The sequence below is a fragment of the Mus musculus genome, chromosome 1 (genome assembly GCF_000001635.26).
Source record: "Mus musculus strain C57BL/6J chromosome 1, GRCm38.p6 C57BL/6J".
NCBI classification, from domain to species: domain Eukaryota; kingdom Metazoa; phylum Chordata; class Mammalia; order Rodentia; family Muridae; genus Mus; species Mus musculus.
In genome coordinates this window covers 140,152,869-140,170,259 of record NC_000067.6, presented here as the reverse complement: position 1 = coordinate 140,170,259, position 17,391 = coordinate 140,152,869, and the positions used below count along the sequence as shown (strand labels likewise).

Genomic DNA, 17,391 nt, shown 5'->3' with positions numbered 1-17,391 from the left:
TGAGACAGGGTTCTTTGTATAGCCTTGGCTTTCCCGGAACTCACTCTATAGTCCAGGCTGGCCTTGAACTCAGAGATCTGCCTGCCTCTGCCTCCCAAGTGCTGAGGTGTGCTACCACTGCCCAGCTAGACTGATTTTTAAAAAGGGGATATTACAAAGATTCATTACCAAGGAGAAAAGAATGATTATCTCAGAGAGTATAATTACAAGTACTTTTGAGGTTCTATTTGTCTGTTTCATTTTTGTAATTCCCACATCTTCCAAATAGTGTGAAGCTAGCTCTCCCGAGCATGTGCTCCATGCCTGTACTGCTGTGCTGTAGGCCAGTGAGGGACAGGGCCAGCTCTCCCAACCCACAGACATTAACATGGCTTCAGGCAACAGCAGACATCTACAAGGCCCATAGCTATATCATTACCACTGACCAACTAATGGCCCTCAGGGGATGGATGCATGGACCACAAGCCTCAACAGGGTCTCAGGTGGTTGGTTACACATGACACTCACATCAGCATGCCCCCACTTCTGAGGCAGCAAAGCCAGAGGCCAACACCAAGTTATCATACCGCAGCATAGACCTCATATGTCCTCGTGAATCTCAGGTTTCTTCCAGGCCTGGGGCAACAGTATGGCCTGTGGTGGTATTGTGGAGCATGGTGGTCCTTCAAGGAGGTTCAATCCAGAAAATGAACCTTTCCTCATCATGTACCTCTGCCATTGCCCAGAGCTAGGGGGATCTGGAAACTGGGAGGCATGTTGAGGGACAAGGGGTGGGGAGTCTGAGGCTACATAGGACGTAGGCTGTTGTATACCACCCTGCCAACTGTACTGGACAATGGCAGCATGTTGAGCTCAGCCCTCTCTCTCACCTGTCACCCTGGTCACATCTCCAGTTCTGCTTTTCTCCTTAGGCACACACCTCTCCATTACATATGTGTTCCTTTTAGTAGTTCTGGGTGGCTTCAGGCTGATGCACAACTACAATGTCTGACCGGTACTTGCTTCCCATTATATACAAAATATATTAATAGAATTGGAAATGTAAATGAGCTAAATACCTAATAAAAAATGGAAAAGAAAAAATATATTTTACACATATACATATATATATGTATGTATATATTATATACTATCCTTAATATATTGAAAAATAAGCATACAAATCTGAAGGTTCTTATCTAAATATCTACAATGAAAGAAAACATGCAAAGCATCTTTTTTAGGTCTTGAGTACCTCGTTCTACATGATTTGTTTCCAACTCCATCTGCAAACTTCCTAACTTACCCCATTGTGTAAACAGACCATATTTTTGTTATCCATTCTTCAGTCGATAGACATCCAAGTTTTTTCTATTTCCTGTATGTTGTGAATAGAGCAACAATGAGCACGGATGAACAAATATCTCAGTAGCAAGATACGGAGTTCTTTGGGAGTATGCTTAAAAGAGTAGTATAGCTATGTTTTACGGTAGACTGGTTGCTGGCTTTTGGGAGAATCTTTACTCTAATTTCCATAATGGCTGTAGCAGTATGCACTCCCACCAACTGTAAAAAAACATTCCTCTTTCTTCACTTTCCACACGAGGCTGATGCCATTTGCTTATTTGATCTTCTTCAGTCTGGGAAAAGATGAGTAGTTTTAATTTTCATTTCCCAGATGGCTAATGATATTAGCCATTTAAAAAATTCTCAGTTATTTTTATCTCATTTACTTCATTGAAAATAAATTTTGTTAAAATATATTTTGATTATGGTTTCCCCTTCTCTAACTCCTCTCAGATCTCCTTCCCAAGCCACTCAAATATACACCATTTTTCTCTCTCATTTGTATACAAACAAGCATATAAAAACAAATAATAATAAAATTAAAGTAAAATAAAAACCAAACAAACTTTATAAGAACTGTCTTGTTTTAAAAATGGATTTTTCACATTCTTGAGGTTAAGGATAGCTTTCAGCACAGCCTGAGAACGTAATCCAGTATATAAATAAACTCAAAGACAAAAACCACATGATCATCTCCTTAGATGCTGAGAAAGCATTTGACAAAATCCAACACCCACTCATGATAAAAGTCTTGGAAAGATCAAGAATTCAAGTCCCATACCTAACCATGATAAAAACAATCTACAGCAAACCAGTAGCCAACATCAAAGTAAATGGTGAGAAGCTGGAAGCAATCCCACTAAAATCAGGGACTAGACAAGGCTGCTCACTTTCTCCCTACCTATTCAACATAGTGCTCGAAGTCCTAGCCAGAGCAATTAGACAACAAAAAAAGATCAAGGGGATACAAATTGGAAAGGAAGAAGTCAAAATATCACTATTTGCAGATGATGTGATAGTATATATAAGTGACCCTAAAAATTCCACCAGAGAACTCCTAAGCCTGATAAATAGCTTCAGTGAAATAGCTGGATATAAAATTAATTCAAACAAGTCAATGGCCTTTCTGTACACAAAAGATAAACAGGCTGAGAAAGAAATTAGGGAAACAACACTCTTCTCAATAGTCACAAATAATATAAAACACCTTGGCGTGACTCTAACTAAGGAAGTGAAAGATCTGTATGATAAGAACTTCAAGTCTCTGAAATGAAATTAAAGATCTCAGAACATGGAAAGATCTCCCATGCTCATGGATTGGCAGGATCAATATAGCAAAAATGTCTATCTTTCCAAAAGCAATCTACAGATTCAATGCAATTCCCATCAAAATTCCAACTCAATTCTTCAACAAATTAGAAAGGGCAATCTGCAAATTCATCTGGAATAACAAAACCTAGGATAGCAAAAACTCTTCTCAAGGATAAAAGAACCTCTGGTGGAATCACCATGCCCGACCTAAAGCTGTACTACAGAGCAATTATGATAAAAACTGCATGGTACTGGCATAGCGACAGACAAGTAGACCAATGGAATAGAATTGAAGACCCAGAGAAGAACCCACACAACTATGTTCACTTGATCTTTGACAAGGGAGCAAAAACCATCCAGTGGAAAAAAGACAGCATTTTCAACAAATGGTGCTGGCACAACTGGCAGTTATCATGTAGAAGAATGCCAATTGATCCATTCCTATCTCCTTGTACTAAGGTCAAATCTAAGTGCATTAAGGAACTCCACATAAAACCAGAGAAAGTGAAACTTATAGGGGAGAAAGTAGGGAAAAGCCTCGAAGATATGGGTACAGGGGAAAAATTCCTGAATAGAACAGCAATGGCTTGTTCTGTAAGATCGAAAATTGACAAATGGGACCTCATAAAATTGCAAAGCTTCTGCAAGGCAAAAGACACCGTCAATAAGACAAAAAGGCCACCAACAGATTGGGAAAGGATCTTTACCTATCCTAAATCAGATAGGGGACTGATATCCGGTATATATATAAAAAACTCAAGAAGGTGGACTCCAGAAAATCAAATAACCCCATTAAAAATGGGGCTCAGAGCTAAACAAAGAATTCTCACCTGAGGAATACTGAATGGCTGAGAAGCACCTGAAAAAATGTTCAACATCCTTAATCATCAGGGAAATGCAAATCAAAACAACCCTGAGATTCCACCACACACCAGTCAGAATGGCTAAGATAAAAAATTCAGGTGACAGCAGATGCTGGCGAGGATGTGGAGAAAGAGGAACACTCCTCCATTGTTGGTGGGATTGCAAGCTTGTATAACCACTCTGGAAATCAGTCTGGCTGTTACTCAGAAAACTGGACATAGTACTACTGGAGGATCCTGCAGTACCTCTCCTGGGCATATATCCAGAAGATGTTCCTAACCAGTAAGAAGGACACATGCTCCACTGTGGGGAGCCACCCTCACATTTGCCATTATAAGATGGCGCTGACAGCTGTGTTCTAAGTAGTAAATAATCTGCACATGTGCAGGGGCAGTTTTCCCGCAACGTGTTCTGCCTTTCTCGTGATGACAACTGGGCCGATGGGCTGCAGCTAATCAGGGAGTGACACGTCCTAGGCGGAAGATAATTCTCCTTAAAAGGGACGGGGTTTTTCCATTCTTCCCCTTGCTCTCTTGCTCTTGCTCCTGAAGATGTAAGCAATAAAGCTTTTGCCGCAGAAGATTCCGGTTTGTTGCGTGTTTCCTGGCCGGTTGCTAACGCGCGCGTAAGACTCCACTATGTTCATAGCAGCCTTATTTATAATAGCCAGAAGCTGGAAAGAACCCAGATGCCCCTCAATAGAGGAATGGATACAGAAAATGTGGTACATTTGCACAATGTAGTACTACTCAGCTATTAAAAAGAATGAATTTATGAAATTCCTAGGCAAATGGATGGGCCTGGAGGAGCTGAGACGAAAGAATGGACCATCTAGAGACTGCCATATTCAGGGATCCATCCCATAATCAGCTTCCAAACGCTAACACCCACTAGCAAGATTTTGCTGATAGGACCCAGATATAGCTGTCTCTTGTGAGACTATGCGGGGCCGTAGCAAACACAGAAGTGGATGCTCACAGTCAGCTATTGGATGGATCTCAGGGCCTCCAATGGAGGAGCTAGAGAAAGCAACCAAGGAGCTAAAGGGATCTGCAACCCTATAGGTGGAACAACAATATGAACTACCCAGTACTCCCCAGAGCTCGTGTCTCTAGCTGCATATGTATCAGAAGATGGCCTAGTCGGCCATCAGTGGAAAGAGAGGTCCATTGGTCATGCAAACTTTATCTGTCTCAGTACAGGGGAACGCCAGGGCCAAGAAGTGGGAGTGGGTGGGTGGGTGGGGGAAGTTGGTGGGGGAGTATGTGTGGGACTTTTTGGGTAGCATTGGAAATGTAAATGAAATAAATACCTAATAAAAATAAAATAAAAAAATTGAATCATTGTTTTTATAAACAAATATTAGAAATTTTATGTAGTCGTTCTGAATTTGAGTTGATAACTTTAATCACATTCAGAAAACTTTGAGGTTTTAGCTGTGAATTCTCTCTGTTCTCTCATCTACTTTCGACATCCAGGTATATATAGCCTGTATTTTTGCTTCTGCACACTCAAAAACTTAATTTGTTCTGTTATTGTTTATATACTGTTCTCTTTCGACCCTATTTGATCATTTCTATCTCAATTCTCCCCAAATGGAATACATTTCTTTCGAATTTCAGATGACTTCAGATCATACTATGGGTTATTATTTCTGATATTAATTAATAACATTAAGGTAACATATTTTAGAGCCCTTTATTTTGAACTTCTTTAATTCTTTTTGTCTTTTTCTCAGAATTCGTTAAAGATGCTTAAACTATCTATTTAAAAGATTTTTTTCTCACTCTGATATGTAGGTCAGTGTCGATCCTACTATTCATTTTCTTTTCGTGTCTATTTTTCATCTTTGTATTTTAATTTTCATAGTTCATATATTTAATAGAAAATGAACACAGTGACTAAAGTTTGTTATTCATTCACACCAAGAAGAACATTTTTCTTTCTTATCTCAATCCTGAATTTAATTGAATTGTATCTGGGTTGCAACTTTGCTTAAGTTAGCTCACTGCTGATCTCAAATACTTCAAAGCAAAGATATTCTTGTGTATGAGCTTGTGTATATGTGTTTAAGCCCAAATCTGCTCCTTTCTCTACTCCAGTAGACCACAATGTCTTCTCTCTCCTGCTATTTTGAGACACACTTTAAATTAAACACTCAAAGACTTTCAAATATTCTAATGTGTTAATGAAGTCACCAGTTCTATATTTCAAGAAAGGCTGTTTTTTCTTGTGATATCTGTGAGATTATAGGAAAATCTAGGCTTCACTTAGGAATCAGGAATTCCAACTAAGATTCAGATTCTGCACATGATTCAGAATGTTTCAAGTTAGACACACCTCCAACAGACATGTCTTATTTTTTCTGCCTTCACTGCCATTCTTGAATTCACATAACCCCTGATCATCCGTTCATATACGGAACTAACACATATAACCAGATAAGCAATACCATAAACCTCAGTCATGAAAGGAACAGGCCCTTCTCACCTAGGTTTGTTCATAAATGTTCATTGTTCCTACAATTTGTGCTTAGGCACTCCTATAAATACCTCCACACAAACATTTTTCCACTCCATAATATAGTACTAACATAATTCTGTCCTGCCTTTTTATACTATTTGAATGTTGAATGTCTCCATACAATTCATGTTACCTTATGTAGAGGAATTTTAATTCAGCAATATGGCTGCTCTGACAGGGGATCACATCCAAGATCTGATCCATCTGGAGTGTCATACCTTTAATACTTCTAGCTGGAAATACAGATATGCCCTTAGCACACACCTTTAATCCCCCAAAATGAAGGCAAAGTTAGTTTGTAAAAAGAAGCAACCATGTGTAAATGTGGTGTCTAATCCAGGGGCAAAATGATTAACCAGAGAAAAATTAGACAGAATGAGTCAGAGATAGGATATGTCCAACTCTCATGAAAACAGGAAAGAGAGGCAACATAACTATGAAGTAGGGGTGGAAGAGAGAGGGGGAAAGAGAGAGATGGGCGAGGGAGAAGAAGAAGTTTTACTGGAACTGTTTTATAGAGACAGTTTACAGGTAAGTACCGAATGAGCCAGTGAATGAGAATGAGTCAGAAGGTTAGAACAAATTGCCAGAATTTGTTTGAGATCAAGCAGAGTAACTCAGGGTTGACCCAAGAGAAGCCTGTTTGAATAAATTATGTTGGAAAAGAGTTTGGACCAGAAGAGCTGAGTTGAACCAGCCAGCCAGAATTCCAAAAGAACTGGACAGGGTGAATTCATTCAACAGAAAGCCTGCAAGATGACAATTATATCTTCTGAATGAAAGTTATCTTTATAATCTTACTATGCTTTATTTTTTATAGTAGAATTTACTGTATATAATACATATTATGAGTTTAGAAATACTGTTTAGCTTTGCTACTAGGAAATATTTTATAGACAGATAGTTTTATTTAGTCATAATTTTGTTTGTTTGTATGTTTGTTTTTTACAACTTAGAAGATTGCCTAGTAAATTTTCATATGGTTGTGCACATAAATAGCTGGATGGACCTGTAATTGGTATGATTAAAAGAAAAATAGCATATGCATACTTTTAAAAATAGGTATTTTAAATATTGGTGTGTTTTTAATTACTTGTAGATTGTAAAGGTCCTCCTCCAAGAGAAAATTCAGAAATTCTCTCAGGCTCGTGGTCAGAACAACTATATCCAGAAGGCACCCAGGCTACCTACAAATGCCGCCCTGGATACCGAACACTTGGCACTATTGTAAAAGTATGCAAGAATGGAAAATGGGTGGCGTCTAACCCATCCAGGATATGTCGGAGTAAGTACTTCAAGTTTGTAAAACTTAAGAAAATTTTTAGTTTTGAATGTGTAAAATTATTACAGTATATTTACAAACTGTATTACTGCTATAGCTAAAATATAAAGAAAGCATTTTAAAATGTAGTTATCCTACAAAACTAAAAAATGGAAGCATGCAGTTATCTTAAATTATAAAATATTCTTTGTTATTTTCAGTTTTTCTTCTACTCAATGACATCAAAAATGTGCTTTCGTGACTCCTACATAAGGTGTATTTCATGGACCATACACTAATATTGCATCTTCTTTTCATTTTAGAAAAGCCTTGTGGGCATCCCGGAGACACACCCTTTGGGTCCTTTAGGCTGGCAGTTGGATCTCAATTTGAGTTTGGTGCAAAGGTTGTTTATACCTGTGATGATGGGTATGTTGTTAACATTATAAGGCTTATTCTCGAAACTGCATAGGAACTCTACAAATTTGTACTTTACGAAGACTAAGTTTTCTATTAACATCTTAAATATAACACATAAATAAAACTATGCAGTTAATGTTTTTATTTGGATATCATGTGATCTCCATAACATTAGAAAGTAAGCAATTTATAGTTGTTCTGACACAGTGTTGAAATAAGAGAGTATTAAGTTGCTATACACAAAAATTAAGCATTCAACTCACAAGTCCTTACTACATTCCACTATTGAACAATATCATATGAGCCTGAATACTTTTGTATATTAGGGAAAAGAATTGTGAAAACAACTACATTGTACAGTAACCCTCTTAAAAAAGATTTTATAGTATTTAAAGAAAGCAAGACTTTTACATATGAAAAGTCTCTCTCCTTAATGCTATTGTTAATGTTTAGTAGGTGCCAAAGGCTAATTTCCCATAATCATTGACTCCTCTCTCTGAACAGCCCCTGGATGGGATAGACTTACTGACATCATCACTCAGGTCTTCATTTCCTATCATACAGGAAAGTTATTGTTATAGTTGTAATAGTATCCCAAATAAGTATAAAGGAAATTAAACACTTTGAATTTATTTACTAATTTGAGGCAATAAACTATAACAGTTTAAACTTTTCAGACTTTAGAATTAGCTCCAAAAAATCCCTAAACTCAAATACTCAATGTTTATAACATCTTACTCTGATTCCCTCTCTTACACAAGCAGAGAAGGCTTATGATCATCCTACGTAGGATTAGCAGGAGAAATAAATATGACCTTTACTTAAAACCCTTCAAAATGATCCTAGAGTACCACAAATATGCACTAGATACTCAGTTTTATTTAACTTTTCTGTAACATAATGAAGAATAGTTTAGGCAGAGTAAACCAAATTAATGATCAGTACTTTTCTCCCACTGTAAGAATCATAATTATACTCCTTCATTAAGTGTTCTTTTACTTCTGTGCCCCAGCAAACAGCATTTGACATAACTAACTTTCCAAAGAAAACTACAAGTTTCCACTTCCTTATTTTCCTCTAATTCTTGGTTTCTTGAACTCATTGTTGCCTCTTTCATCTTGTATATACCAAGAGTAAACACTGATACAACCCAATTAGGCCAGTAACTTTGTATATTGAATCTGAACCACCAACATTATAATCTGTTGATCCAATTACTGACAATTATCAGTTAAAGTCCTCACACCATGTAGGATAAAAATAAGTAAAAGTAGTTCATATTATTTTAAATTTCTATTGATGAATGTTAAGTCTATCTTGAGGAATAATTTTTTTTTTAATGCAGAAGCGAAAGGTAAGGATGGGAGAGACCTTACTGCATTCTTATATTTTTGCTCATGCTTTGTCATTGCCCTATGCCTATGCTCAGTTCTATGCCTTTGTCTAAATTTTCTCTGCTGAGTATAGGTTTAATTACATGCTATGTAGCAGAATGATTCCTTATGAGCAATAATTTTATTTTCCGAAATCATTGTGAATGATTTTGAGATGACATTGCAAACAGTTTTTTCCCCCTTTCTATGAACAACCATTTTTTTCTCTTTTCTGCTCCCTTCAAGAAATAAGTCCAGTAAATTTTTGTGTAGAATTTTGTAGACTGTCTGAAGGAACTTAGCATAATGGATGGGTATCTGCAGTGGATAGAAAGTCTCACAAATAATATAAAATATCTTGGTGTGACTCTAAGGAAGTGAAAAACCTGTATGATAAGAGCTTCAAGTCTTTGAAGAAAGAAATTGAAGAAGATCTCAGAAGATGGAAAGATCTCCCATGCTCATGGATTGGCAGGATTAATATAGTGAAAATGGCTATCTTGCTGAAAGCAATCTACAGATTCAATGCAATCCCCATCAAAATTCCAACTCAATTCTTCTCAGAGTTAGAAAGAGCAATTTGCAAGTTAGAGTAACAAAAAGCCTAGAACAGTGAAAACTATTTTCCAAAATAAAAGAATTTCTGGGGGAATTCACCATCCCTGAGCTCAAGATGAACTACAGAGTGGTTGTGATAAAAAATGCATGGTATTGGTACAGTGACAAGCAGGTAGCTCAATGGAATAGAATTGAAGAACAAGAAATGAACCCACCTATCTATGGTCACTTGATTTTTGACAAGGGAGCTAAATTTATCCAGTGGAAAAAAGACAGCATTTTCAACAAATGATGCTGGCTCCACTGGAGGTTATAATGTAGAAGAATGTAAATTGATCCATTCTTCTTATCTCCTTGTACAAAGCTCAAGTCCAAGTGGATCAAGGTGCTCCACATAACACCAGATACACTAAAACTAATAGAAGAGAAAGCAGGGAAGAACCTTGAGCACATGGGTCCTGGGGAAAATTTCCTGAGGAGAACACGAGTCGCTTATGCTCTAAGATCAAGAATTGACAAAAGGGAATTCATAAAATTGCAAAGCTTTTTTTTTTTTTAAAGCAAAGGACACTGTAAATAGGACAAAATAGCAACCAACAGATTGCAAAAAGATCTTTAGCAATCCTACATCTGATAGAGGGCTAATATCCAATATATACAAAGAACTCAAGAAGTTAGACTCTGTGGGGCAGTGGGCTGTGCACAGATAGCCTGGTCTCCAGTCGAGTATAGGTCTTGAACTCCGGGGAACCCAATAGGTGGTGATTTCCACCTACATGGGAAGGAAGGTGTTAGATCATGTCTCCTGGACCCCCTGGCTCCTGTAAATGTTACTGCCCCCACAGCCCCCGCAGGAGAGATGTGTAACTATCAGTCATGCAGACAATGTCCCAATCCTGGCCTTCTGGCTAGACTCCACCCCCACAGTTACCTGACTACAGCCAGGTATGCTCCTCCCCACAGTTTCCTGATAGTACAGCCCACTATATAAGGGGCTGCTTGACCCCTCCTCACTCTCTTTAAGCTCTCACCTTTCTTACTCTTCTTTCTAGCCCCCCCTCTCTCTCTCCCCCTTTCCCCCTCTCTCCATGCGGTCATGGTCAGCCTCTCTCTTTCCACCTTCTCTCCTTCTCTTTCTACAATAAAGCTCAAAAACCATAGACTGTCTCTGCTCATCAAGTCCTGCAGTGCTTGAAGGATGGGATAGACTTTCCCCTAATGAGCCACATCTAACCTCCTGCTGAAAGATCCTCCTGTGCTCCAGCCACAGACTAAGGACTCTTGCCCAATGAGAACCACTCAGCACCCCCCTCTTCCCCTGCCCTCTCCTCCCTTCAACCCAGGGGCTAACCAAGTCACCCCCTTCCCCGCCCCCCCCCCCACTCTGTTCTCAGCTCTTGAGCAGTGTCAAGCTGTGTCTGGGATGCCAGAGGCTGAGAACCTGGTACCTAGGACTGCCCTTTTTCTACCACCCACTGATCTGGAGTTTAGTGGCTTCACACAGCCAGACACTCACCCAGTCCTTCCTAGTCTTCCTGCCCAGAGCACTGCAACTCTGGTGGGACAGGGGTTTTCTCCCACTCCCTTTATCTGCCATCCCTCTCCCCCACCCCCCCACCCCCACCCCGACACACACCACCTGCCCGGCAAGACTCCAGAGAAACAAATAACCCTATTACAAAATGGGTTACAAAGCTAAAGAAAGAATGCTCAACTGAAAAATACCGAATGGCTGAGAAGCAATTAAGGAAGTGATCAACATCCTTAGTCATCAGAGAAATGGAAATCAAAACAACCCTGAGATTCTACCTCACATAAGTCAGAGTGGCTAAGACAAAAATCTCAGTTAACAGCAGATGCTGGTGAAGTTGTGTAGAAAGAGGAACACTCCTCCATTGCTGGTGGATTTGCAAGCTAGTACAACTACTCTGGAAATCAGTTTGGTGGTTCCTCAGAAAATTGGACATAGTACTACCTGACGACCCATCAATACCACTCCTGGGCACATACCCAGAAGATGCTCCAACATGTAATAAGGACTCATGCTCCACTGTGTTCATTATAGCCTCATTTATAATAGCCAGAAGCTGGAAAGAACCCAGATGTCCCTCATGGATACAGAAAATGTGGTACATTTACACAGTGGAGTACTATTCAGCTATTAAAAACAAAGAATTTATGAAATTATTAGGCAAATGGATGTAATTAGAAAATATCATCTGAGTGAGGTAACGCAATCACAAATGAAAACACATGGTATGCACTCACTGAGAAGTGCACATTAGCCCAGAAATTTGGAATACCCAGGATACTATTCACAAACCACATGAAACTCAAGAAGGAAGACCAAAAATGTGGATACTTTGATTCTTCTTAGAATGGGAAACAAAATACCCATAGAAGGAGTTACAGAGACAAAGTATGGAACAGAGACTGAAGGAATGATCATCCAGAGACTACCCTACTTGGAGATCCATCCCATATACAATCACCAAACCCAGACACTTTTGTCGATGCCAATAAGTGTTTGCTGATAGAAGCTTGTTATAGCTGTCTCCTGAGAGGTTCCACCAGTGCCTGACAAATACAGAGGTGGATGCTGGTAGCCTACCATTGGACTTAGCACAGGGTCCCCAATGAAGGAACTAGAGAAAGGAACCAAGGAGTTGAAGGGATTTGCAACCCCATAGGAGGAACAACAATATCAACTAACCAGTAGCCTCAGAGCTCCCTGGGCCTAAACCACCAACCAAAGATTATACATGGTGGGACTCGTGGCTCTAGCTGCACATGTAGCAGAGGATAGCCTAGTAGGTCATCAGTAGAAGGAGAGGTCCTTGGTCTTGTAAAGGCTCTATGCCCCAGTATAGGGGAATTCCAGGGCCAGGAAGTGGGAGTGGGTACATTGGTGAGCAAGGGGAGGTGGAAGGGAATAGGGCATTATCAGAGGAGAAACCAGGAAAGGGGGATAACATTTGAAATATGTAATAAAAAAAAAAGAAGAAAGAATGTTTTTACCAGGAATTTCATTTCCTTTCTGTTGGAAATGAAATTTATTCTGTCTCCTCTACAGCAAGTATCAAGTAAATCCTTAACTCCAAGATCCAAGACTAACATATTCTATTGAAGTATTTTCTTTCTTTTTAAGAGCAAGATAAAAATAATAAAAGAATGAGAAATATTTTTTCCCTTGGAAATCTCTTACTGGAGTATATCCAAGACTGTAAAGAGCATTAAACTACATAAAACACATGATGTCTTAACCCAAATTATGCTTGTGTTTTTAGGTATCAACTATTAGGTGAAATTGATTACCGTGAATGTGGTGCAGATGGGTGGATCAATGATATTCCACTATGTGAAGGTAAATGAAAAACAGATTTTAATGTATGTCTAAATATCTGAAATAGATAAGATTTTCCAAACTGTGTAGAAAAATAGTTTTTTCTTTTTTTTACTTTTTACACTCCATATTTTATTCCCCCCATTCACCCTCTGACTGTTCCACATCCCATACCTCCTCCCCACTCCACTGTCCTCATGTGGATGTCCCCAACCCTCACTCCACCTGACCTCTAAACTCCCTGGGGCCTCCAGTCTCTTTAGGGTTAGATGCTTCATTTCTGAATAAACACAGACCCGGAAGTCCTCTACTGTATGTTTGTTGGGGGCCTCATATCTGCTGGTGTATGCTGTCTGCTTGATGGTCCAGTGTTTGAGAGATCTTGGGGGTCCAGATTAATTGAGACTTCTGATCCTCCTACCTGGTCACCCTCCTCCTCAGCTTCTTCCAGTCTTCCCTAATTCAGCAACAGGGGTTAGCTGCTTCTGTTCATTGGGTGGGTGCAAACATCTACATCTGACTCTTTCAGCCACTTGTTGATATCTCTCTCTCTCTCTCTCTCTCTCTCTCTCTCTCTCTCTCTCTCCATATAGATATATGTGTGTATGTATATGTGTGTGTGTGTGTGTGTGTGTGTCTGTTTCTTCGATTTTTTTTTTACAGTCCAGACGTTATCTCCCTCTTGGTCTGCACTCTGACTGTTCCTCATCAATTCATCCTCCCCAGTCTCCAAGAGGATGTCACCACCCCCATCACCCCTGCCCTATCAGACCTTCCCACTCCAATGGGGTCTCTCAATGGTTAGGGGCTTCTTTTCTCACTGAAGCCAGATCATACAGTCCTCTGCTGTATATGTGTCAGGGGCCTCATATCAGCTGGTGCATGCTGCCTGATTGGTGGCTTCTTGTCTGAGAGATCTTGGGGGGGTTCAGATTAATTGAGACTGCTGGTCTTACTAAGGGGTTGCCTCCTCTCAGCTTCTTTTAGTTTTCCCCTTAATTCCACCACAGGGGTCAGCAGCTTCTGTTCATTAGGTGCGTGTAAGTATCTGCATCTGACTCCTCCAGCTGTTTGTTTGGTCTCTCAGAAGGCAGCCATGCTAGGCTCCTCTCTATAAGCACACTGAAGGAAGCATCAGTAATTGTGTCACGCCTTGGAGCCTCCCCTTGAGATGGATACCAATTTGGGCCAGTCACTGAAACTCCTTTCCCTCAGTCTCTTCTCCATTTTTGTCCCTATAGTTCTTATTTATAATATCTTATATTTTCTAGTATAAAAGATATCATAAGTATTTTGTCATAGTACTAATTTGTATTTGTATTAATATTCTGAGAACACTAAGTCTAGAGGATGGTGAATTTCTTGGGACTAGTGTAGATTCCTTGAGGTCTTAGGTTTGACACACATCCTTATCAGTGAAACTCAAAACTTTCAAAAACATAATAACTATGAACAGAGATTGATATGGTCAATGTTCTGAATATGAGTAATACCAAAGCCAATTTTTCAAATACTTTACACTTCAAACACTAATAATACACATGGCTATCACCAGCTTGTATAAACGATCAGAATTTGAGGTATGTGTATGAAGAATGACATCCCTAATAGCCCTCTAGTTACAGGATGTAGGCTATCACTGTGGTAGAGAAAGTTATTGAAATATCTTTCAACAATATGATGCTGTGAAGGTTTTCCTATAGCCTTAAATTTAGAAAAAAGAAAAAAAAGGAGGGGCAAGAATTAAAACAGATCTCTTGCTTTTCACTTCTTGCTCATATGTAGAACAAAGAGTAAGAATGAAAAGTACAGCTCTTGTTTGTGATTTTGGGGAAAAATGTAAACAACAAAGGTCCATCCAAATGCTGTGTCCTACTTCCATTGGAAATAACAAACGAGAGAAAGAAGAGGTAGGGTGAAAGGAGAGAGAGAAGGAGAATGTCATGACCATGGATATTCTCCTGTAGAGACGTTCAAAGAAGGAAATGAGAAATTGTTCCAGGGAATATCTGCATCAGAATTTACATGATCCTTGTTTAAAACTGAGTTTTGAGACCTCCAAATTGCCTATTGAGTCAGCATGTTTGGGTGATAAGACAAGAAAACCTCTCTAGGATACCTATTACATCCAAAGTTTCCTTCAGGAAAGTAACTCTGAATTCCTTTATGACAGAGAAATTAAGTTCAAAAAAAATGTTTAAATATTTTGAGCACTGAAGTGAAAAGGAAAGAAACATTCCAAAGCATTTTTTATCAGAAGAAATATCTTAAAATTCACTGATTTTACATATTAGAATGCAATATCATATTGCTTTGAATCATCAAAAAAACCTTTTATATTAGACAAAAACTCATATTTGTTCAGAATTTAGGAGACACTTGCTATCATGAAGGTATAAACTATCACTGTAAGAAATAGTTTTCTTTTCCCCTTCCCAGAGAAGCTGATAAGCGAACTACTTGTATTAGTTAACTTTTATGTATTGCAAACAGTGATACTGAATATGTCTCCAACATTGAAGTCATTTCCTGCAGAGTGCTGGGGTTTTAATTCACCTACAATGTGTTTTATGTTGAAGCTTTCAAGTTCTGTTAGTAAAAGCAATGCCTGTATTTTCAGTTGTGAAGTGTCTACCTGTGACAGAACTCGAGAATGGAAGAATTGTGAGTGGTGCAGCAGAAACAGACCAGGAATACTATTTTGGACAGGTGGTGCGGTTTGAATGCAATTCAGGCTTCAAGATTGAAGGACATAAGGAAATTCATTGCTCAGAAAATGGCCTTTGGAGCAATGAAAAGCCACGATGTGTGGGTAAGACACACACATATGTCTGCTTCATATTTGAATGGTTTTAGTTATTCTAGTGAAAATATACATTTCTTTCTTTTTTTATTGTATTTTTTCTTTATTTACATTTCAAATGTTATTCCCTCTGAAAACCCACTCACCCTATCTCCTCCCCTCTCCCCTTACTCCCCAACCCACCCACTCATGCATCCTGGCCCTGACATTCCCCTACACTGGGGCATAAAGCCTTCACAGGACCAAGGGTCTTCCTCCCGTTTATGTCCAACTAGCCCATCCTCTGCTACATATGCAGCTGGAGCCATGAGTCCCACCATGTTTACTCTTTAGTTGGTGATTTAGTCCCTGGGAGCTCTGGGGGTACTGGTTATTTCATATTGTTTTTCTTCCTATGGGACTGTAAATCCCTTCAACCCCCTGGGTCCTTTCTCTAGGTCTAACCCTGGGAACACTGTGCTCTGTCCAATGGATGGCTTGAGCATCCACTTCTGTATTTGTCAGGCACTGGCAAAGCCTCTCAGGAGACAGCTATATCAGGTTCCTGTCATTAAGCACTTGTTGCCATCCACAATAACATATGGGTTTGGTGATTGTATGTGGGATGGATCCACTGGCGGGACAGTCTCTGGTCATTCCTTTAGTCCCTGCTCCACACTTTGTCTCTGTAACTCCTTCCATGTGTATTTTGTTCCCCTTCTAAGAAGGATCAAAGTATCCACACTTTGGTCTCCCTTCTTGAGATTCATGTAGTTTGTGAATATTATTTGGGTATTCCAAACTTCTGGGCTAATATTCACTTATCACTGAGTGCATATCATGTGTGTTCTTTTGTGATTGGGTTATCTCACTCAGGATGATATTTTCTGGTTACATTCATTTGCCTAAGAATTTCATAAGTTCTTTGATTTTAATAGCTGAGTGGTACTCCATTGTGTAAATATACAATATTTTCTGAATCTACTCCTCTGTTGAGAGACATCTGCATTCTTTCCAGCTTCTGGCTATTATAAATAAGGCTGTAATGAACATAGTGGAGCATGTGTCCTTATTATATGTTGGAGCATCTTCTGGGTATGTGCCCAGGAGTGGTATTGATGGGTCCTCAGGTAGTACTATGTCCAATTTTCTGAGGAACTGCCAAACTGATTTCCAGAGTGGTTGTACCAGCTTGCAATTCCACCAGCAATGGAGGAGTGTTCCTCTTTCTCCGCATCCTTGCCAGCACTTGCTGTCACCTGAGTATTTGATCTTAGCCATTCTGACTTTTTGTGAGGAGGAATCTCAATGTTGTTTTGATTTCCATTTCCCTGATGACTAAGGATGTTGAACATTTCTGTAATTGTTTCTCAGTCATTCAGCATTCCTCAGTTGAGAATTCTTTGTTGGGCGCTGTACTCCATTTGTTGTTTTGTTTTGTTTTGTTTTGTTTTGTTTTGTTTTGTTTTGTTTTGTTTTGATAGGGTTAATTGTTTCCCTGGAGTCTTACTTCTTGAGTTCTTTGTATATATTGGATATTAGCCTTCTATCAGACTTAGGATTGGTAAAGATTTTTGTCCTATTGACAGTGTTGTTTCCCTTACAGAAGCTTTGCAAATTTATAAGGTCT

The 17,391-nt window shown here is 39.1% G+C and overlaps 1 protein-coding gene across 1 annotated transcript in view; it reads left to right on the top strand.

Moving 5' to 3' along the window:
• The window catches only part of Cfh (complement component factor h), a 97,557-nt gene that overhangs the window by 13,152 nt on the left and 67,014 nt on the right, over positions 1-17,391 (top strand). Inside the window, exons 2-5 of the mRNA NM_009888.3 lie at positions 7,124-7,309; positions 7,609-7,714; positions 12,924-13,000; positions 15,600-15,791. Coding sequence (NP_034018.2) covers positions 7,124-7,309; positions 7,609-7,714; positions 12,924-13,000; positions 15,600-15,791 — 561 coding nt within the window. The remainder of the gene's footprint in view (positions 1-7,123; positions 7,310-7,608; positions 7,715-12,923; positions 13,001-15,599; positions 15,792-17,391) is intronic.